Source organism: Lathamus discolor, chromosome 1 (assembly GCF_037157495.1).
Source record: "Lathamus discolor isolate bLatDis1 chromosome 1, bLatDis1.hap1, whole genome shotgun sequence".
In the NCBI taxonomy this organism is placed as follows: Eukaryota; Metazoa; Chordata; class Aves; order Psittaciformes; family Psittacidae; genus Lathamus; species Lathamus discolor.
This window is the reverse complement of record NC_088884.1, coordinates 60,887,204-60,910,711: the sequence shown is the minus strand read 5'-3', so window position 1 is coordinate 60,910,711 and position 23,508 is coordinate 60,887,204. Positions and strand designations below refer to the sequence as shown.

Sequence of the window (23,508 nt, the reverse complement as noted above, 5' to 3'; positions counted from 1 at the left end):
AAGGAAACTAAGATGAAATTACAGACACATTAAACTGATATTTGAATAATTGTCTTGAAATTAAACACACTATAACCCACAAATTAAACTGTACGTTTATTTAAATGCGAATTACCTTCCTAAACTCATGTGCACTAAGAACCACTGCACAGCACTAGCACAGCGTAAATGTGGACACCTGCCCATAGCAGGCAGCCAGTAAGCCCAGATGCTGCACAGAACAGACATCACTTCTTCCCAAACTGTATACATAAACACCACAGCTAAGCAAATTATTAAGCTTTTAATACAGAACCTTTCCAGTATTTGCACTTCCCCACATCTATCTTTCCCAGCAGAAAAGCCCTACAAATAAAAGGGGCAGACTGTGTAAGAACACAAGAGAAAGAAAACAAAACAAGATGTGCTCAAACACAAGCGGATAAACTGATGTCAGCAACTTTTACTTAAGAAGACTGGTTACATACATGGGCATGGGGGAGTTGTGAGATCCAAGCTGTTTGTTTCCCACTCTTTCTTCTGTCTTTACAGGTCAGCGAGACTGGGCTTCACTGCAGTGTAATGAGGTTTCTGTGCCTCAGCTCCTTCTTTCAAACTGACCCAGTGTGAATGGCAGCACACACTGTGCTAACACTGCTTTGTCAACATCAGCACTAACATTTCCACGTGGCACTAGGCTCGACTGCAAGGCGAGACAGATACGCCTGAGCAACCACAGGTACCACATCCATCTTATTAAGTCTAGTGTGGGAACAATTAGTTCAATACAGGGGAACAGTTCAAGGCACTCCATCCTAAGATTTTCCCCTCTCACCAGCTGTGGGCAATACTTTCTGATGCTCTTGTGATCTCAATTCAGAAGAAGCATCAGAATAGTCTTACAGAACTACTTACCCTCTTAAATGCAGTGCCAATTAATTTCAGAAGCTTGTAAAAGATACTCTATTTGAGTCTCTCTGTTAGGACTAGGACTTTTCTTCGATGAACTTTCTACCCCGTTGCAAAGGCAGGTTTTATAAATACTTGTGTCATAAACCAACTGGTGAGCGTTCGCCTCTGAGCTTTGCTTTCTGATAAACCAGATGTGTGTCCATGGCCTGTACAATCTTAATAATTGGTGTTCAAAGAGTGGACATCAGTTTTGAACCAAAGGCAGACCTCCAGATATATATTCCCAGAAAACAAAACCACAGCGTTCCTTCATAATGCTAATCCAAAGTTCCTTAGTGTATTTTTCAGGTATGTTCACAGTGTATGTCCTAAAGCCAACACAGTGGAGCAGACGGCACTAAGAAGCAGCACAAGAGCACGTAACTCCTGCAGGTAGTCCCACCTTCCAAGACTTCTGTTGGGTCACTTTGCAGCCTCAGACACCTGTCCCACTTCACAGCTAGCCACTGCACATCTTCATAGGTAATGGATACTAAAAACCAAACAGGGCTTTACAACTCTGACAAATTAAACCTGGCTCCGGATGAGGCCAATATGGTAAGAAAACATGGAATTTTTATCACCACGGAAATGTCGGTGCCACAGTAAGCTTTATTTACTTCACAGAATCACAAAACGGTTTGGGTCGGAAGGGACCTTAAGAGATCATCCAGTTCCAAACCCCGGCCATGGGCAGGGACACCTTCCACTAGACCAGGTTGCTCAAAGCCTCATCTAACCTGGCCTTGAACACAGCCAGGGATGGGGCAGCCACAGCTTCTCTGGGCAGCCTGTGCCGGTGCCTCACCGCCCTCACAGGGAAGAACTTTTCTGATTAAAAAAAAGGTGGAGAGAGGGTGGGTAGAACCCGACGTTCACCACTCTAAGTTGTCCCTATTTTGGAACTTCCTTTTGATTTTCACCTGAGCTGACTCTCCCTCCAGCAATCCCTCGACACCGGGCAGCCGGAGGAGCTGCACTTCCCTAGTTAAGAGCTGAGCCCAGCAGACACCCGCCTGCCGATCGCCCGCCTGACAGCACCGCTGCCAGGTCGACGGCGAAAAGGGCTTCCCCCACCTCCAGGCCGGCCCCCCCCCCCGGTGCCGCTGCCCTGCCCGGCCCTTCCCTCCTCTCACCGGGTCCCCCGCCGGTGGGCAGCCGGGCGGGGCGTGACGGGCCGCCGGCAGTGCGACGTGTCACAGCGGCGGAGGGCGGCCGCGGCGGGCTCCCCACCTCCTCCCCCCTGGCCGGGCGCCCCTACCTTGTTGGTGGGGACGGAGCGGAGCCGCTTGAAGATGGCGGCAATGTCCTGCTTGCTGGGCTCGCACATGGCGGCAGGTGGTGGCGAGGCGGGAGGGCTGCGAACCGGCGCCGCTGGCTCGCACTGCCAGGGCGCTCCGCTCCGCTCCGCTCCGCCTCGCTCCGCCCGGGAGGCGGCCCCGCCACGCGCGCGCCCCTTCAGGCCGGCGGGGCGCGGCCTGCGGTCGCCGGCGTGGCGCGAGGGGGCGACGCTCCGCCGCCTCCCGGTTGCCCTGGAGACGAGCGGCCGTGCTGCGTCAGCTCCAACGGCTGGCGGCGGGCGGGCGAGCCGGGTGCGGCGGCTCCGGGAGCAGGGGTGAGCGCCGCCGCGCACGGCCCGCTTTGCGATGCGCGGGGAGCCGGGGGCCCACCACAGGAGCAGCCCCTGCCGCTCCGTGCAGGGGTGTGGGGAAAGCGGAGCAGGCACCTTCCCCTCAAGAGCGGTAACAGATGGCGGTGTTCGTGCTTGGGACTAGAGCTGGTTTTGCGCAACAAGTGGGTTCCAAGCGCTCTGTAGAAAAATTTAGTTAGAGCTATCTTTTCCTCTTCCCTACAGCCAGGAACACAGCCCCAGAACAAAAAGCTCACAGGTTTAAATTGCTTTCGAAAGCAGCATGTTCAGATCATAGATCTGAAATCGTGAATCTTCTCAGAACAGGAAACCATAATAGAAAAACAACCAGGAAACGTGTAACACACTGGTAATCCATACCTCAAAAGCCTAGGGTGCCTGAAGCATGCTGTGCTGAGCATGGTTGCACCCAGGGACCTCGTGTCAGAGCTCTCCCCCTCACACTCCACCTTACAGGAGCATTATTGCTCGGGGCATGAAGCTCAGCAAGGGCACAGGTAAACCCTCTTGCTGAAGTACACATTTGCTAGAACACTGGCCAGGATGCTGGAGAGGTCCTACAGGAGCCACTCCGGGCCCCCTATGGCCAGCCCCATACTAAAAGTGCAAAGTCCCTAAGAGTGGCCCTCACAAAGCACCACAAAGCTTTGTGGCAGTACAGAACTCAGCTCAGCAGCGGTAAGATGGTTCATAAAAAGGTCTTCAAAGCTTGGCATCACAGTACTCTTCCTGAGAAATCATCAAATCTCACAAGGCTGTATTCCCTTCTCCCCTACTCTTCATAGACGCTTAAGACTTCAGGTATCCACATATGGAAAAAGCATTTTAGACACTATTTCTGTAATTCTGTCATTTAGTTTAGTAGGATGGAAGGGGCCTCTGGAGATTGTCTGCTCTAGCATTCTGTTAAAAACAGGGCCATTGATTGAGGTATCTATCTATCTATCTAAACAGTCAAGGTGGCTACAAAGAAGGCGGAGTCACCCTTTTCACAAGGAGTCGTATAGAAGATGAAGGGTGATGGGCTCAAGTTACTCCTAGGGAGATTCCAACTGGACACAAGAGGAAAATTTTCCAGAAGAACAGTAAGATATTGGAATAATCTCTCCAGTGAATGGTGGATTCCCCAACATTGGACACTTTTAAGGTTCGGCTGGACAGGGTGCTGCAACATCTAGTCTAGTTGGTGCTTTGCCTAAAAAGGTTGGACCAGACAGTCCTGCAGCCACTGGCCTCACAAGGAGAAAGAGTTGCCAAGAAGGAGACATGCAATCTTCCCAGTTAATTGGAACAATTAACATCAGAAAAACAAGGTCATCCTGAAGATTCATCTGTCTGGCATGATCCTAAAAAAGTATGCTATTTATTGTGCCATATTTTCCCCAGCTGCGCTGCTGCCTCCCCAGGTAATGACATGCAAAGGCAGCTAGCACCTGCCGCTGCAGCAACCCGAGAGACCCAAAGCACGTCTTTGGAAAGCACAGGCAAGTAACACCTCAAGGAGGCTGGTTCTTCTGTCTTATGCTGGCCTCCGATTTCAGGAGGTGGTATCTGTCTGTCCCTGAGCTGGGACATCAAAAAGTTGCTAGCTGCCCAGAGCCATCTTGTGCACACAGTCTCCATTCAGGCAGTAAGAAGTGTATCAGCCTTGATAGTGTTCAAACCCACACTGCACTGTTCCTGCCTAGTCTCAAGCAGCGCCTCTATCCTAAGGCCATATTTTGCAATTCAGCTATGTGAATGTGCATGCTAGACAGATTCCTGTTGCAGACTGCAAGTCAGCTGATTGCTCAGACATGAGTTCTAGACAAGATGGGAGAAAAGCATTTAGCACATGCTTATAACCCTGAGGGAGGTAAGCAGGTGCTGTTAGAGGCAATCTTAGAGGAGCATGTAGGTTGTGGGAGAAAGGTATTATAACGAATGGAGGTAACAGCAGAAGCAAGGGATGAGCTGATCCATCTCCATCAGGGAAAAGGCAGTACTTGTAAATTTACTGGCTGTTCTGTACATTGAGTAAAATAATAATAATAATTAAAAAAAACCCACAACCCTGCAAACAAACAACAAAACTTACTTGCAAGGGTATTTGTAGAATGAGCACTGGAGTATACTCTGCTTTGTTGAGCAGCTGTTACATGCTGTGCAAGTCCTTACTCAAAGACCAGCACAGTGAGCAAGACTGAGTCACCTGGTCAAACATGGCTTATGTCCTCAATCCTCAAGAGATTTTCATCTTGACAAAAAAACTGTCCAAGGAACATATTTTACTTCCCTGGTTCCATTATCCACACCATGGTGTGCTGACATTTTCTTTGTCACTGAGAAAGAATGATTTCTTCAAGAAATTTTGAAAGTAGCCTCCATATCCTGCTCTACCCACTAATGGTGATTTTGCCTATCCCCAGAGGAGAAGCAATCTTGAGTCTAAATAATGGAAACCATCAGAATCAGCCCTGAAAGGTGATGGAATGTTTCCAGGAAATAGAAGTGGGCCTCTTGTTCTTCAGCACATTTGTGGTTTGAGTGGATTGCAGAAAGAGGAAAGGCATAGAAAGAAAATATCAGCAGTGGAGACAAAGTGGACCACAATTCTGCTTTGCCAGTTATGCCTCAGTGTAGTAGTATCACACTTTACTAGTGGTTTCTAAGTATGTCCAAAATACACATATTTGTATTCCCAGTGCACACAGAATCAGTTAAAAATTACTTCCATGACAGCTGGTCTGACAAAGATATACACAGAAGTAGACTGCTATAGGTGTACCCTCAGAAACAAGTGCCTGGCAAGTACGACATTCCCTGGAACTGGTGTGTATTTTACAAGTCCTCTAATGAGGTGCAAATGCAGAGTGACTCACTGCCAGCATGCCAGAATATGACACTGGGTGTTGCCAATTTGCAAATCAAAACCCAAGGGATCTTACTAACAACCCAGAAGGGAGTTCCAATTTGATATGGAGGGAAGATTCTAGCGAGCACAACTACAGGCTAGGCAGAGAGTGGACTGAGAGCAGCCCTGAGGACTTGGGGGTGCTGGTTGATGAGAAGCTCAACATGATCTGCTTGCAGCCTGGAAAGCCAACCATGTGCTGAGCCGCATCAAAAGGAGTGTGACCAGCAGATCAAGGGACGTGATTCTTCCCCTGTGCCCTGATGAGACACCCCTGCAGTTCTGCATTCAGCTCTGGGGCCCCCAGCATAAAGACATGGACCTGTTCAAGCAAGTCCAGAGAAGGCCATGAAGATGCTCCAAGGCCTGGAGCACCTCTCCTATGGAGACAAGCAGAGGAAGTTGGGCTTGTTCAGCCTGGAGCAGAGAAGGATCCAGGGAGACCTTAGAGCAGCTTCCAGTACCTAAAGAGGCTACAAGAAATGTGGAGAGGACTTTTTACAATAGCATGTAGTGATAGGACAAGGGAGAAAGGCTTTAAACTGACAGAGGGTAGATTTAGATTACACACTGGGAAGAAGTTCTTCCCTGTTAGGGTAGTGAGGCACCAGAATGGGTTGCCCAGAGAAGTTATGAATGCCCCATCCCTGGCAGTGTTCAAGGCCAGGTTGGATGAGGCTTTGAGCAACCTGGTCTAGTGGAAGGTGTCCTTGCCCATAGTAGTGGCTTGAAACTGGATGATCTTAAGGTTCCTTCCAATCCAAACCATTCAGTGATTCATGAAAGCTACAGCTTCATTACCCTCCCAGTGCCAAAGGTTCCCCTAGTCCTAGAGGTTTTTAAGTATAAATTGTACTTGATGCCCTTTGGAAAATTTGGTCACACTGAGCAGTTTGTCGCTGCTCACAAATATATTGTGCATAATGAAAACATGTCACCTCATGACAGTTGTAGCTCAAAGTTTCAGGCCAGCCTCCCTCTACAAATGATAGCCTCAAAGACCCAACACAGTCCCAGACATGTATCATTCCAGTACAAATAATCCACACTGAAAATCTCTGGAACAGAAAGATCAAGCACCCAAATGTCTACTCCCACCATATGGAAATGAAGTTCAGTAGTTACATCAAAACCTAGTTGAAACCAGTTCAACACATCAGTAATACATTTTTACTTAGTACTAACACATTGTTTGTACTGATAACATCAAGAAGCATAACCACTTCTAACAGGTGAGGTTTCTTGGAGCTTTCCATTCTTAAAGGGACCTACATCTCAACAACATTGCTCAATACAAAGCCAAAAAGTTACTATGCTGGAATTTACAGACAGTCCCGCTGCACACTCAATCCTTACTGTGCTTAGGTAAGCCACTCATATTAGCAACACAAGGAACTTGCCAAGCTACAGCTAGGAGTAGCATCCCATTGCAAAACTCGCATGTATTTGCTGCATGACAGCATTTCACTGACAGCAGGGCAGTCAGATTTCAGTGTTTTCTGCAGAGGGATTCTAGAAATATCTATCATCATAGTACTTCGCAACTGATATGGTTGTTTACCTCGCAGGGTTGGAGATTACACAGGTCATGCAGAAAGGTGATCTAGCTGAGGTGACTGGAGAGTTTGATTTTCAAAAGGTTCTTGCTGATGTCTCTCATAAAAGCTTAAGTAAACTGCTGTGAAATAACTGAAATGGTCATTTCATAAATCAGTTACTGACTACAGTAATAAAAAGTGAGAGATTACCAGTGCGTCCCCCAGAGGGATTCATGCATGGACTTGCAGATTTGAATATTTATCTACAAAACCAGTGAGTAGAAAGATGGCAGTTTGTTGATATTAAATAACTTATGATCACAGAAGTGGAAAATAGCTGCAAAAGGATCTGGTACAGTACTGATTGCCTAGATAAAGCAACAAGAGAATTTCAAACGTCAAATGCCAAACAAAAATACAATCTGAACTTCTCTAATGGGGTCAGCAGTAGCTGCTTTTTTGAACCAACATTATTGGTTCCCTTTCTGGAAGTGATCACAGGTTCTCTTTTCTGCAGTACTCATTTAGACTTGTATGAACAATAGTGTGGTGCTCAGTGAACTGAACTTCCAAAATTATGAGGGAAGAACTACATTTTTTCTTATTTCATAGGACCAAAGACAGATTTTTTTGAAAGCTGAAAATAATATGTTTAAGGTATCACTATGTGTTCCTACACTCTTCCCAAGGCACCCACTAGTCTGACCTACTATAGTAATTCTTAGAGAAGAGGTTACACCTTTTGAAATGTGGCCAGTTGTGCAGTAAAACTTTCAGATGTACGTAGGTACATGTAGCTTACAAGCAAAGCAAGAGGGCAGTTTGGGGAGTGCATTCAGTATCTTTGTGTCAAGCTTTCAGCCTCAGAAATAACAATTTACAAGGAGTTTTAATACTATTTTGTATTATGCGCACCTTCTCTAATAAAAACAGCCTGTTATTTTCCTGAAAAGATTATCTTGATATTCCATCTTAACTAGATAAATTCATCAATGCTATCAATTACTGGCAAGAAGTACCAATTTTACACTAAAAAGACAAAGCACCTAATTCATTCAGTGATCACTGCAGGTATCACTGTGGCAAACGTAGTTAACTCCAGTTGGCAGCTGGTCACAAGTGGTGTTCCACAGGGCTCATTACCAAGACCAGTTCTGTTTAATATCTTTATCAATGTTCTGGATGAGGGGATTGAGTGCACCCTCAGTAAGTGTGCGGATGACACCAAGTTGGGCAAGAGTGTTGATCTGGGGAAGGCTCTGCAGAAGGATCTGGACAGGCTGGATGGATGGGCTGAAGCTTGTGTGATGTTCAACAAGGCTTAGTGCTGGGTCCTTATTGCTCTCTACAACTACCTGCAAGGAGGTCGTGGCAAGGTGGATGTACCTAATGCCTTTCTAACCTGGATGGTGGACAAAACACACTCTCGACAAGCCTGCAGATGATACCAAATTATAGAGTATAGAGGGCCACTGCTCAGTGGGAGATCAACTCTTGAGAAACAGGATGACAAGGACCTCACAAACAAACGCAGAATGCGAAAATGAGCCTCAAAGGCAAATGCAGTGTCCTATACCTGCAGAGCTACTCCAACTCAGCAGGAAAGGCCAGATGCTGATAGGATAAAAAGAAGCTCTGCAGAAAAAGACCAGAGTATCTGAGTGAACAACAGGAATCAGGAGCATGTACTTATAGCAGAGGTGGCCCAGAGCACACCAGGTTAAAGCTACCTAAATGGAAATGTGTGAAGATGGTACCAGACTCTGAGGTGTACAAGCAAAGTGCAAGAGGAAATGCGAGAAATTCCGATGCATGTAAGGAAAAAAATTCCTCACAGTGAGAGTGAGGAACCATTAAAACAGGTTTCTTAAACAGATGGTGGACTCCTCTTCCTCGGAGATGTTCAAGACTCAAGCTGGACAAGCCCTGAACAACCTGCTGTAATTGGACCTGCTTTGAGGTGCTTTGAGTGCACCTGGCTGCACTAGGTAGCCTCTGGATGTCCCCTGCATTCTCATTCTAATTTTGGCTATGATGAGTATATTCAAACTCCATATACTACATATGAGGTAACATTCATGTTCTTGAAGCAAAATTTTCAATTGAATTCAGCTGTCCATTCAAAATGAGGATGAAACTAGTTGTTTCCATTTGGCCAAACTTAAGTCTGTTTCCCAAAGTTCTCATTTAAGTGAAGTTTAGTAAGAGTATCAAAACACTTTAAATGGCCTATTGCTTATACGTTGTCAGCAGTAGTGTAAAAATACTATTTTTAAAATGTTTTATAAATTTGCCATTAGCTTCTGTTACTCAGCATTATGGAAGACTTTGTCCAGTTTCGGACACCCTCCCGTCTACCCCCAAGCTCAGTACAAGAGCCTGATAAACTTGAGCAAGGGCAGTGGAGGGACGTCAGGGGGATGGAGCACTTGCTCTGTGAGGAGAGGCTGAGGGAACAGGGCTTGCTCAGCCTAGAGAAGAGATTAGTTCGGGGGTCCCAACAGCAGCCTTCCAGCACCTACAAGGGGGCTACCAAAACACAGAGCCAGGCTCCATCCAAGCATAGCAGAATGACACACAATAGTCATCAACTGCAATACGGCAGGTCCTAACCACAAACTAAAAGGGGAAAAATATTATCATTAAGCATTGTAAGGAGTTTGAACAGAGAGGTTATGAAATCAGACTTTGGAAGTTTTCCAGACTAGCTCAAAGGCCTGAGTGAGCTGGTCTGAATGCAGAGCTGACTGTGCTTTAAACAGAACACCAGACTAGAGACCTCCCTTGGTCCCTCCCACTTGGATTCTATGGTGTGTTCACCAAACTGGACATCCAGCATAAGGAACTGGTACTTAGTTTAGATTAAAAGATGCAGAATTGATGGGAAAGATGAGATGCAACTTTCAGCTAGCCATCACAAACACTACTACATCAATCACTGCCAGTCAACAAGACAAATCACAAAAGGAAGAAAATATTCAGATGCTATAAATAGCTTAACTGCTCACCCAAGCTCTACCAGATTTGATTATACCACCAAAAGCAGCATCATGATAGATTCTGCATACACATAAAAGATGTGGTCTCTTTTTCCATAAAGAGTTATGCTGGAATGCCTTGCCAAGAGCTCCTTGCCCAGTGCACTGACTGCACCTCGCCTTTTTTGTTAACAGTAGCCCAATGCCACTGATGTAATACTCCTCTTTATGGCCTGCTTAGACAATGCAGATTTTGTCACCTTGAACTGCAGTAAACCGCACAGATCATTTGATTCATGAGACCATTTCATGTACACTGAAATAGTAAAAGGTGCATTCTGTGTATTTAAGAGATAACAGATTTTATTGTTTTCTAAAATATTTTACAATACAGAGACCCAAACCAGTAATTCCTGACAATTTTAGTAACCGTCTTGTGGATGAACAATTATGTTGGTAAGTTTTCCTTGACAGACATATACATACATCCACTTTCTAAGCTTGCACATTTTGGTTCATTTAAAATGATGACTAAATATATCTATAAGCTCAAAAGCAAACAATAAAATCCAAGACTACCAACAGTGTTTTATAGTTACCTCAAAACAGATTTGTTAGCTTCATAACAGTGTAGCTTCCTAACATAGCATATCTACTTACCTGATACTTGGGTTTTTCTTTTGGTTTTTTTTTTTTTTTAAACACAAATCTGCTGTAATTTTACAACCCAGTTTAAATGTAACAAATGCATACTATTTGACACAATTACAGATGGCCGAGCTGTAACTGCAAACAAATGTAGATTTTACAGTGTTCTGCTACAATAATCCATGTAAGGACTAAAGCTAGTTTATATTTTGACCCATAGATTTATCCACAAATACTGATTTTGAGTATGTTAGTGTATTTACTGTACTTCTGAAAATCTAATCACAGAATACTTTGTCTATGGTACAGTAATGAATACGGCAGGAAAGCAGATTTAAATATACCTATAATTTAAACTCTTAAACCAGTCTAAATCTTATTGACAACAAAAGGCTTGATAACTAATAGCCATGCTCTTTATATTTTGGAATATCAAATTATATGTACATATACACAACATAGATAGGCTCTTAATAAAAAGCATTTAGTATATTTTACAGTCTTCTCTGTTCAAAAAAATTAGCCTTCACAGATTTAACATTTCAAATCACCCAAAAATCATTAGCAGTTTAAAGGAGATCATCTTTTTTCCCTGCAGACATGTGCAGGAAATAGCTACTATTCTGGGGCTTACATATAATTTATCTTTCTTTTGAGTGCCATTTAAGATCTAGATGGAAAACTCTTAGTTTGTGTCAAACCACGTAAACAACATTCATAATAGAATCCCAAACCATGACACCTGCAGACAGTTCTGCTACAAATAACCTTCTGTAACAGATATTTATTACAGTATTTGTTTTACAACTTCAAGCCATGCTGACAACATAGAAAGATTACTACAACATGGAGGGAATTTTCATTCAGTCAACTGGTGACTAAATCTATATCATAATTTAAGTATTGATTGATAAATCCAAGCATACAAAAAGGTGCTTAACTACATAGCATTTAAATAAAAAAAATACTGCATCTTTCAGACATTGCTAAGAACAAATAGAAAATTAACTATAATAATCTTTAAAATTCAAGTTGCAAGTTACTGAAGGTCACTTAAAATAACTGATTAAACAAAAGTGAGCATAAGCCACATACCTAGGGTAGGATGAGGCACAAGCATAGAAATGCAAAAATGTTTAGGATTCACAATAACAGACCACATGGGAAGAAAAAGCTTAAAAATATTTTTCCTATCATAGTATTTTTTCAACCTAACCCCTCTCCTTTGCATTGTGCACAAGCTGTGAAACCAGTATCAAATTATTAGTTCAAACTTTTGTCTTTAAATCACTATGATTTCGGCATCAAGCTCTCACCTTTTCATTAAAATATATACACTCTATACATCATTCAGCTTCCTCTTACTTTAAATATATACTGTACAAGCCTATGAGCTTTTGTAACACTTCTTTATTAGCGTGGTCCTTTGTCACTGGATTGGTTCTACATAGTTTGCTGGGTATAAGCCAACTTGTCCATTGTCCAGGCGTCCTTTGCACCAACCCTGTTCATCTTCATTCTCCATTTTAGTTAACTCATCCCCTGAAAAAAGAAGGAGCATTGTTAATAAACTGTAACCTTTGCAGTAATAACAGGTAGGTAATATGACAGTTATCTGCATGTCCACTGCAGACACCAAGATGCTATATATGAGCAAATGATGTCCACTTCAGCCAGGCAAAAGAGGCCACACTTAGTAGTAATTATTTCTTCATGTACAACTTAGTTGTGTCAAATTTTTTCCCCTAGATAAACTGATTCGTGTTTCATCTTAGTTAGCAATAGGAAACACAAGCTGAAGATATTACTAACCACAATGCAATCCCAAACAGCTATAAATATACAGTCTTGGTATCATTTAGGAGAACATGAATTAGCCTAGGGACTATAAATTCTTTGGTAGAAATGGACAAGCTTCACATTAAATCCTTGCAAGATATCAATCCTTCCAAGATATTAATCTCCCATAGCTCCTCTGTTAGATAAAAAAAGTTAAAGCCTCATCTCCTCCAGTTTCTAAGTTCACCAGAGAGCTAATAGAAGAGCATTATGAAAGTGTTTGGCACTGCAGGCTGTACTTAGCTTATGGAGACATTTTACCACTATTTCTAATGCAGCAGAATGAATGTACAGTTCCAAGCATTCCCACTACTTCTGTGAAGTGTATGTTAATGCAGAGCAAAACCAGTGACTATCAAAAAGCCACACTGCATTAACAGTAAGCCCCAATGCAGTTGCACATGTAGTAGCAGCTAGGGCTTGGAAGCTCACTGATGTTGGAGGTCTATGAAACTATTACCACTTTTAAGCGTCATCTGTACAGCAGTTACAGAAAACAGTCTAACAACTGCAATAAAGACATTTATTTATTGTATAAATATACAATAACACATTTTGACAACATTGCATGGACTACATTTACTGTAGCTATTTATTCTCAAAGGCAGAGACACAGTAGGGTGAGATATACGTCTAGTAGATGGTTGCATTCCATCCTGTTACCTGATAATAAAAGCTCTCATAACATAGGAATAAACAAAGTTATTCTTCCTCTTTGTAAGCCTCCCACAGTCATTTGCCAAGAAAAGGAAAGAAAAGAAAAAAAAAAAAAAGAGGCAGAACAAACCACCAAAAGACGTATGAAGTATTCCACTAATAACAAGGAGTTTCATGTATCAAAGTACATTCAATGGACACTATGCAGAATATATTTCTACAGCATTGCACCCAGAAGTGATCACAAAAGCTTTGCAGGCAGATTCTTTGAATACCCAAGGAAATTCTATCTGAGAATATCCATGTACATTTAAACCAATCCCTAAAATGCATTAATCCTCTGTTGACAGCTGGTTAGGAGTCTACACATAGTCTACATAGGAGCACAGGCGTGAGTATATTTTAAATTGGCTCCTGCATGACCTGGTGAGGATTTTTTCCTTAGACTTTTTAAGTTCAGTGTAAACTTGAGTCACACTAATACTTCTGCCTCAAAACTAAGTTTGACTGCAGCCATTCTATAATTCAGCTTCTGTAAGTGGATTCTTAGCCTAGCATGTCATCCCTTCCCTATGATTGATACAATCATGTAATTTGGTGTTACAGCGTACTTTAATGCTCTTCCTTCAAAGGGATTAAGCTATTTTAAATTAAGCATATGTACATCTCACAGTTCATACTCCCTGTACTTCGTTTTTACAGACCTCACTCAGAGAACCACTTGGTTCAAATAGTTTGATGCAAAGTCACACAGTTGGTACTAAAGCACCAGACACCTAACTTTGTATTTAACCATTACATCTCTGTGTATAAACATTGCATAGTTTTGCTGCTGAAAGGCTTGTTACTGTAAACCCTTGGAATGCCACCCTCTTGGTTTACAGGCACAATACACATATTTCAAAAGGATTAGCATACTTCCATCCCCTGCTAAGAAAAGAAGCAGTAAAGTCTACAGAATGAAGAATAATCTTAGCTGCTGTGCATTCCAAAGAAAGCTCCAGATGTTTGCTTACTACTGTGCTTCTGTCAGGGCACAATTCAGCACAGTTAACAGACAAACCAACCCACTGCTTCTCTCCAGAAGCCTGCAATTATCTACAAAGAAGAAAAGTCAAATGTCTAGAGATTTCACTACTGAAAAAGGAGGGAGGCCAGTGGAAGGCAGGAGCACCAACACCTGAGTTGTGGGGCTTTTTAGTTTAAACCACACAAACTGCATTTATAATATGCCCTGGAAAAACATTATTTTGAGCACCAGCTTGCTCTATAAGCAGAATGGAAGCCTAGCAGTTCACTGATCAGGTACATCATTGGCTATTAACTTTCAGCTGTAACATCCAAGACTCATAGATAGTACAAAAGTAGCATACTTCTTGCAAACCCCATCTGAAGGGGAAGTAGAACCAGAAGTTATCCCAAACTCTTTCAACACATGAATCCTTTTTTTACTCTATGACTAAATCAGTCATTACAGAACAAGAGAGTAAATGGCAAGCAAACAGGAAAAGGGACAAGATCAACGAGATTAACTGTCTCATTTGCAACACCTGAAGTTCTGTTTGCTTTTGCTAAACTACTCACATGCAATCTTGTTCTGGAATTCCTGGTCAGTAAAGTTTTAATGTGTGGTTCTGTGCAAGACAGAAGAACAATTCACTGAAATTAGAGCTTGAAGGCATGATCAGGGCATAGATTTCACCTTTCATCACTAGAGGGTGCTGCCTACGGGCTGGCCGGATCATGAAAAACGAAGTTTCCCACTTTGGGGGCTGAGTAAGCTGCCCAGGCACAGCGGCTAGCACCGCTAGCCCAGGCAAACTGGAGGGCACCCAAGCATCCAAGGCATGCAGCCATCATGCCCTTGTGCCAGCTTCGTATGTGTCAAATACTGTGGCATGTGTGTCTCCTGTCAGTTGCCTCTATTCTGTTCTCCTACAGCGGTAAGGTAAAAAAGGAATAGGGTATCTGGCTCAAGGGAAATACAACATCCTAAGAAGGAAGATGTATAGTAAGTGTAGCCTAATATAAGATGAAAACAGGTAAAGAGTTACTGAGCTTAACATTTACTGAGGGGGGATGGAAAGAAAGGAAAAAGTTCTGTCCATGGTTAAGTTAGCACTGTAGGAAGCTGGAGGCCAACAGTTTAAACAGAAAAAAAAAAAAATAAAAATCAGTTGATCAGGTATTGTTTTAAAATTAACTGCTGTGTCTTTTCCTTTAAAAACAACAACTTTATAAAGTTGGGTTAACATTTTTAGACCGCTAAAAGCAGCAGCTGTTACTGTCACTAAGAAAGAAAAGAAGATAGGATTCTATTAGTTCTGCAACTCATTTTGTTTAATGTAAAACTGTAAGAAAATCTCAAACAGATGCATCCAAACACATTCCAAACAGATGAGAAATCAGTGCTTCTGAATGGGGGGATACTAAGCAGCACTACTGGGAGGGGGGAGGCTTAAGTAGGATATTGCAAGTTGTACATTCAGAGGACAGGTACAACTTCAGAAAGTAAAAGCTGAAGAGAAAAACTATTCATCAAAAGGAGAAAGGGGGGGGTGGTGGGGGTAATTTAAGTGAATGCTGTAAACTCACCAGCTTTGAAGCTGAGCTCATCTTGCTCTTGGCCCTCATAGTCATAGAGTGCACGTACTCTCACTTCCATTGCAGGAGAGGTATCTTCATCAAATGGATTGGTGTCTCCATTTGCATCAGTGGAAGAGAAGGGATTGTTGGACTCCTCATCAGACCAATCTGTAGGGTAGCCTTGGTTTTTCTCATAGCTGCTAACGCTGAAAACAGATTTGCAATTATTCTTTTTTGCTCTTAAAACAGGAGACTGGAAATACCACCAAGATACGAGCTCCCCTAGTTAAGCTTATCCTCGACTCTAAGGCAGAAAAGCAGCAGCATTCTTGCAATGCATTTACAAAGTTAGAAAAAGGCAAAATTAAAAAAGGTATCAAAGATAACCTCCCCATGAGCTCCAAAAACTTCTCTACCAAGAGGCCTATATAATCGACAGGATTACTTACTCTAGAAAGTTAAAGGTATGCAGGTACTAGATGACAGGAATAATCTATTATCTGGTTTAGGATAAGACATTTAAATTGCTTTGCAGAACCTTCCTCCCACATCTCTATGCACCTCTACAGTAGCCTTCAACACTTTTTGCATGTTGCAATCCACCCGTAGAGAAACTTCATTACACTGCAACAACTTGATAATTTAAACAAAAGTTCAGTGTTGAGCATGCACATGCCATTTAAGAGAGTGGTATGACACCCCCAGTGTGTACACTGAGGTAACAGGCAGCTGTTTGAGAAGGTCCTAAACAAAAAGAAAGCAATCATAAAAGCAGATTTATTCAGCAAGAACACACAGAGCAGTAAAGGTCCAGAAGCAGTTGCAGTACAAAAACCTGTTGGTTTTAACAGTTTATAGGACTGGTAAAGGAAGGAAAAAAAGCAGCAGCAGTTCTGTTAGCAACTGCCAATAACCCCAGTAGTTTCAAACCATAGGTCAAGGCAACAGATATGGCATCTGTTAGGAAAGACATGTTAGGTTACAGTGTTGCTTACATAACCGCTTAAAGGACTTCATGCACTGACCGGCATAGTGTTACAGAAACCAAAAAACAGAAAACCCTGGATAGAGAAAGTGCAAGTGTGAAAACAATTAAAAAAAACAACATTTCACCAACTTTTTGATCTTATTGTCCTCCTTTTCACTGACAGTACTCCCAGTATCTTCTTCATCTTCAAAGGGATTGTAACTTGATTGTACTGACTGCACTGTGTTACTCTGGACACTAAGACTGCTAATTTGGAAAAGAAAGAGCATTATGGTGACCCTATCTGTTTTAGATTAGAACACTGACATTGGTGTCCCACTATGCAGTTTCTTAGCAGACCCCTTCTCCAGGCAAAAACCAAAACCATAACCAAACAGAAACCCAAATATCTATCAAGGACAGCTTAAGACTCGAGAAAGTTCACAAAATCTCACACACGATACATTCCTCCAGAATTACAATATCCTTCGTGGACCATAATTTCTTTTTCCTACTGCCTGCAATAAAAGGCAGTGTGATTTTTCTAGCCAGTTTCATTTCTTTCTACAGCAATTGATATTAACAATTTTATATTAATCACATCCCAAATACTGAAGCGACTAAATGTTTGGCAATGCAAGATCTTGAAGGTCTTTTCTAACATCGTGGATTCTATGATTCTAAGATTTCAAAGTTTAATTGTCATTTCTAGAGATGGGAAGAGAGCAACAGACTTAACTACCAGATTAGCTACGGAAAGTTCAGTTTCTCGTTAAGTTTGATCTCTTTTGATTACTTACTTACTGATCTTTTTTAATTACTTACTTTAATTAATTACTTTAAAGAGAACTATAAAATGCAGAATAATTAATATTTTATAGGCTGCAGAATCACATCACAAACAACTAACATCTGGTTGGACAGTGACTTTTTGATCCTATAGAGCTTAGTGTACTTGAAGATAACAATCCTTTCCAATTAGTCTTTTTAGGCATGAAAAAATTAAATACCTGCTATGTTTGTTAGGCTGCGAAACTTGATCTCCTGTCTGATTAATACCAGTTAGAGTCACCCCATCAGAAGCCTTCTTTTTTTCTCTTCTACTGAGAGTGCGATTCAGATCTGCAGACCACTCCTGTCAATAAATGTAAAGCACGATTGAGAAATTTAATTGAAAAATCACATTCAGTTTTCAGACTGAGTTATAGAACATAGATTTATACATACAACAGCACAATATGAAAACAGTAAGTTACTTTGAGTGTTTCAGTTATAGTTCTCATCTAGTTCCTACCCTAGAAATGCAAAGCGGTATCTGTGCTACTCACAAAATCCCAACATTACCTGTACTACCCTGCTTAGTATTCTGAACACCTTGAAAAGACTTAGAATACCAGACATCTGGCAGACAACTGGGGAAATAAAAGGAGTTGGCCAGTGCAGCTCTTAAGAAGTTGTACTGAGGGCTCACTGTTTTAAATAAAGCCAAGACATCTGTCTTTAAAAGGTAAACCTTACATTTAATTTAAGAAGGTATTATAACCTAATTTAAAATGGGGCTCACTTCTCAAGAAGTGCTCCAAGAGTGACCTATGAAGAAGTTAATTTTTAACTTGTATATCACTTCTGTCCCTAAGATTTGAGCCCTTAAGTACCTCACTCTACATTTAGTGAAACTTACTGTCCTTAAAAGCCATCCGTAAGAATTAAGGCTCAAATCAACACAACTGTTGACAAGGCTCATGATGCATTTGTAAAGTATCTCCCCCTTGATGTTCTGAGCCATTCAGATGCTTCAGAACGCAGACAAACAGGCATGATGAAGCCTAAACACAACTTCTACCTATCAAATCAAATTAAGCTGCCTACTTATATAAAGCAGGAACCAACAGAGAACAAACTGGATTCAAGCAAATATCCTATGCTTAGACATGTTTGATCTCAGAAGCCTTAAAAATAAAAAACACACAGTCAGGAGATAGTTTGCTATACAAAAGATACCATTTAAGATAAGTATTTTTAATACGTAATGGGACACTAAGGTTTTGCAAGTTGCTGTTACTATTGGTTTATACATCTAGCACAGTCAGTCAGTCTTCAGTGATTTCTGGCTAACTTCTCAGACATACCTCATTATTTTAACTTTGTACAAATACATATTGGATTTCTGAGTTTGCATAGTTTAAAGACCACTGACCTAAGCATATTTGCAGTTTATAATGCAATTTCATATTCATTTGATCATGTTGGTTTTTTTACTTACGTCATCCTTGTAGCATGTAAATGAGAAAAACCAACTTGATTAGAAACACAGTAACAGTATTTAATCTCTTAATTATAATGTTTATGAAAAAGGATGGTAATTTCTCTACACAGAAGTAACTGTAGTTCAGCATTTCGGGCAAAGCAACTCTGCAGTAATATTACAAGTTTTATTTCTCAAACCTTCTAAACTGAAGTTGGGCAGTATTTTAAAAACTAACCGCTATTTTCCATTATGGTTAATAAGGGAGCAGTGAACACTCCAGAATTGATGCTTCCGCTCCATTAATTTAAACCTAGAAATTATTGCAACTAAACCCAAGATTCTGGTCAGACAAACTCATCTCAATTACAGCTATGGGATACTCTGGTAGCAAGTTCTGCACTGATACGTTTTGGTACTTCTTTCCTGTAGTAGTTACCAGAATACTACTTAAAAAACCTCTCCTTTCTTTTGAAGATGGCATTCAGCAATAGAATTACCAACTGGCTAAAGCTGTTCTAATATAACAACATTGAAAAAAAATAGTTAAGATTTATAAATACCAATTTTCAGGACTGATTGAAGTATTTATTTCAAACTTTTTCACCACAGTCTTTGCTGTCTACACTGTAATTATATCTGCTAACAGAAAGGAGATTCAAACTGAAGACTGACACCCAAGGGGGGAAGTAAAATAGGACAGCACATACAGCTGTCCGGGGTGTATCAAAATAAACCATGGCATACTCATTACTTCATAATTTTTTAGGTTAAAAAAAACCAACCCAACAAAAAACCAAACCTCACTATAGGAATTTTCTGTTTTACTCCTTTACCTTTAAGTAGGTGTCTCATATAATAAACCTCAAAAAGCTGGGAGATAAGGAGAGCCCAATGGAAATCAAGAAATGAAAACCACTATGACTTGTAAAAGCAACAAAATTCACTGCCAGAAGCCTGAATTTGATTGTTACACCAGAAAGAATATGACAGAGAGCAAAGAGAAAAAAAGTAGACAAAACAAGTCTGGGTTTCCAGTATTGTGACCTTACCTCGAACTGAGGCCAGTTCATTGACATCCCTGGACCTTGATTAGCTCTAAACCACCGCAAGTCTTCAACAGCATCTGCTGTTTTGATATTCTGTTCCAGTTCACGGTAGATGTTTTTGTAACTGCAAAACAAATTTGTCTTCAAATTTAGAATGACATTTAGAAACACAGCAAATCCCCTAGTCAGGTTTAAAAAAACAAAGTAAGTTCGTATTTCAAAGTTCACAACAGTATTCAAAAAGCTTATAGCAAGACAGACTATTTAAAACTCTAACAAACAGACCTATAAATGACCTGCAAAAAAGGAGTAGCCCAACCAGCAAGCTTGCTGAAAGTTCACAAAACCATAAAATCCTTATTTGCCAGATTTTAGAATTCTGTGAACAGTTCTTTAGAATTATGATTGTTGTATAAAGTAACTTTATTGGCTGTTATTAAATGTAGGATATACATAAGAATGTATTTAAATTACTGAATGCCAATCTTGAAGTTTTGTGAATTTAAAAGATTGTCTACAAGCCGGGAGAAATTGTTTTTGTGATAAGCCCATAGCATGCTGTGAAAACTCCTTTTTAATCCAACGAATCCATAAAAATAAAAATCGCAAACTTGAAATTAAACGGGTTAAACATTTTCCTCTGCAGGTATAATATCTGCTAACTGCTTTTATTATTTTAGCTAATCTCTGATTTCACTAACGGTACTATTTAGACAAATATCAAATATTATAAAAAAGAACCTTACTACTTCTACTTATCTCTTAGTTTGCTTTTCATTAAAGTTGAGTTCTCATAAGTAAAAAGTATTTTACAGAAGTCATGTTGCAGATGAAACTTCGATCCTCTGATCCTAAACCATGCACATGATGCATTTGCTCTACAGACAATGACTACAAATACAACTGCATTTGTATACAACTGTATTATACAAAAAAAAAAAAAAAAAACAAAACAAAAAACCAGTATGGTGCAACACAGAGTTCAAAGAGGTTTTAACACAACAGCCCCAAGGCTTAAAATAAGAGACACAGAACTGCTAGTCTGTATTCAAGCTAAGAGAAATCACAGAAAATCCTTTTAGATGGATAGAACCAAGTCACACCAAATTTAGAATTTGAATTCGTTAGTGCTACATGTCAAGGAGTCAAACTCTCTTAAAACAGACTTCCAAATTTCTCAGATTCTAAATATTGCTTGACTGCTTTAATACGTATACGGTATGGGTTCCCCCCCCCCTTCATGGCTCTTTGAATGTACTTGACAGAAAAGCTTGTATTTTTAGAGAGAAAATAAATCATTTGGAATGACTCACTCGTCATCGATTAAATCAGCAATAAACTGGAGGTCTACATCTGCAGAAAACAGGGCAAGGCTATTTTCTGCAGTTTTGTTCTACACTTTTTTGTTTTGGAGATTTGTTCTACACTTTTGTTCTTTGGAAGAACAAAATACAAGACATGCTTTATACATATGACAGCATAAAGAGCTAACTTTGAACTTAAGACAGACAAGAGTTCAACAATGGCCAACCAACAGATCTTTTAACATTCATCTCCTAGTGAAGATAATTCCTTCAGACTGAGGTCTAATATTTTAACAATAAATGTGTTTATACTACCAAGGTCATGCTGTCTTGCACAAACAAATTCATGCCAGATACATAATACTCCAAAACCCTCCTTTCCCAATCTTTGATCCAGCATTTTCTGATTCTAAGCTCTGAATCCTTTTGATTTTGGCATACATTTGATTATAAAAATGCAACAAGAATGAGGTCTTGGTTCATTTAACACTGTATTAAATAAAACTAGCAAATGTTAGGGATAGATGCTAATCTGATCTTAGACAAAACAAAGAATTAAGGTCTTTCACTTACACTTTAAGCAAATTGATGTAACACATTAGAAACAAACAGGTTCCAAACTCTACTTGAAGCATGGCTTACTTTTCATTGAAAACTATTCAACATTAATTTTGAAGTTTTGCAGTTTTACCTTGCAACATTAGACAAGTCAAGATGTTTTTGCACTTCCAGTAACACTTCTCGAAAGAAACGTAAACGTTTTTCCTCAAACTGCTGACACTGTTCAAATACCTGCTCCATGTTTTCCATATACTGAGGAGTAGCATTATCTAATTCTTTCAGTGATTTTTCATACTTCTCTTTTGTCTAGGGGTGGAAAAACAAACTGTTAGCAATATATTTTATTACTATCCTACATAACACACTTATCAATGTAGTAATGGGCAAGATTTAGACCAGAAGTTCCCAAAATGCATTTGCTTTTCATGATCACTGTCCCTATGCTAGGTCACAATAAGAGTTATTTACCAGAACTGCAGAATTGTTACAATAAAGCTCTAAACCTCTTCCCGGCTTTTTAAGAGAAACCATGACAAATGTTAATGTAATACTAAAGATAGAAACCAAGAATCCACAGAGCAAGTCAGCAGGCAGTCTTTCAAGTTACAGGTTGCTTACTTAAAGTTATCTAAATAACTCCCAAGTGTTATCTTTTCTCCTTCAGTATATTTGCATAGTCCACTGTGAGTTGTGACACAAAACCCCAAACATTGTACACATCCCTGTGAACGTAAATTGCATCTCTGCGAGCTCAGTTAATGGAGAGAACCTCAGAGGCTACCTAATTTACAGAAATAAGACAGGCATTAAAAGATTCCACGTGATATAACATCAGTCCTTTGGATCACAGAACAGCGTTCTCAGAGGGAAAAGATGTCTTTGAAGAAAGTCACACAAGAAAAGCCTTTCTGTACCAGCCTGCTGAGGAGAACGAATACCAATAGAACAGCATCATAAAGTGTAGTTATTCATTTATTTAAATGGCTATCAGCTTTCCTAAAAAATAATGCATTCTGCAGCCAAGAATGGCTACAAGCTGAGATGCTGTCAGCAAGTTTTAAGCACCTATCTCACAGCATCTTGAGTGAAGTAACTCAACCCTCACTACTAAATGAGTAGAATGCTGTCCCCAAAGGTCACTGTCTTGCTCTGCCTTGTTCCTTGCTTAAAGTATTAACATGAAATAGAGGCAATACATTATTAATTCTTCACATAAGAACTTGGCAATAACATACGCTTTGGAGAGAACACTGTATTTTAGTAAAGAACTGTAACTGAAAGTGAGCTACACTGTAGTCCATGGCAAATTCAGGAAGGAAAAAAAAAGGCTTAAATCCGCACAAACTATAGGTTAAAATGACTGCATACAAATGGTATGTTAGCATACAGTATACCTTTAGTACATCTTGTTTGCTCCTCTCCACTTTGTCTTGTAATTTCTTAAGTTGCTCAGGATTTAGTGCTGGATCAGCTTTGCTGTTTGTTTCCCTGGATATAGCCAGTTTCTCCTCTTTACAGGCCGCATGGTATGCTTTCTTTGCTGCTTCCACCTACAAAGTCAATTTGATTATTTGCGTCTGGGACAGTTTATACAACAACCATCAACTGAATCTTTTAGCCTTATAATCATGTTGCAATGCCTAAGTGTCAGGTTTTGTTTAA

General features: G+C 40.6%; 2 protein-coding genes across 6 annotated transcripts in view; both read right to left on the bottom strand.

Moving 5' to 3' along the window:
* Positions 1-2,366, bottom strand: part of ARFGAP3 (ADP ribosylation factor GTPase activating protein 3) — a 35,332-nt gene extending 32,966 nt beyond the window's left edge. The window contains exon 1 of one of the 2 annotated variants that reach the window (XM_065673369.1): positions 2,192-2,366. In XM_065673369.1, the coding sequence (XP_065529441.1) occupies positions 2,192-2,260 (69 nt within the window). In that variant the 5' untranslated portion in view covers positions 2,261-2,366. Of the gene's footprint in view, positions 1-467; positions 486-2,191 lie in introns of those variants that run through there. The other variant, XM_065673373.1, reaches the window with a different exon arrangement.
* Positions 2,367-10,335: 7,969 nt separating this feature from the next.
* PACSIN2 (protein kinase C and casein kinase substrate in neurons 2) overlaps positions 10,336-23,508 on the bottom strand; it is a 57,361-nt gene continuing 44,188 nt past the window's right edge. For 2 of the 4 annotated variants that reach the window (XM_065673328.1, XM_065673337.1), the window contains exons 5-11: positions 23,241-23,396; positions 21,977-22,152; positions 19,985-20,105; positions 17,698-17,822; positions 16,838-16,954; positions 15,730-15,926; positions 10,336-12,180 (exon numbers count right to left, since the gene is read on the bottom strand). In XM_065673328.1, the coding sequence (XP_065529400.1) occupies positions 12,068-12,180; positions 15,730-15,926; positions 16,838-16,954; positions 17,698-17,822; positions 19,985-20,105; positions 21,977-22,152; positions 23,241-23,396 (1,005 nt within the window). In that variant the 3' untranslated portion in view covers positions 10,336-12,067. The remainder of the gene's footprint in view (positions 12,181-15,729; positions 15,927-16,837; positions 16,955-17,697; positions 17,823-19,984; positions 20,106-21,976; positions 22,153-23,240; positions 23,397-23,508) is intronic. The other 2 variants (XM_065673346.1, XM_065673354.1) reach the window with 2 other exon arrangements.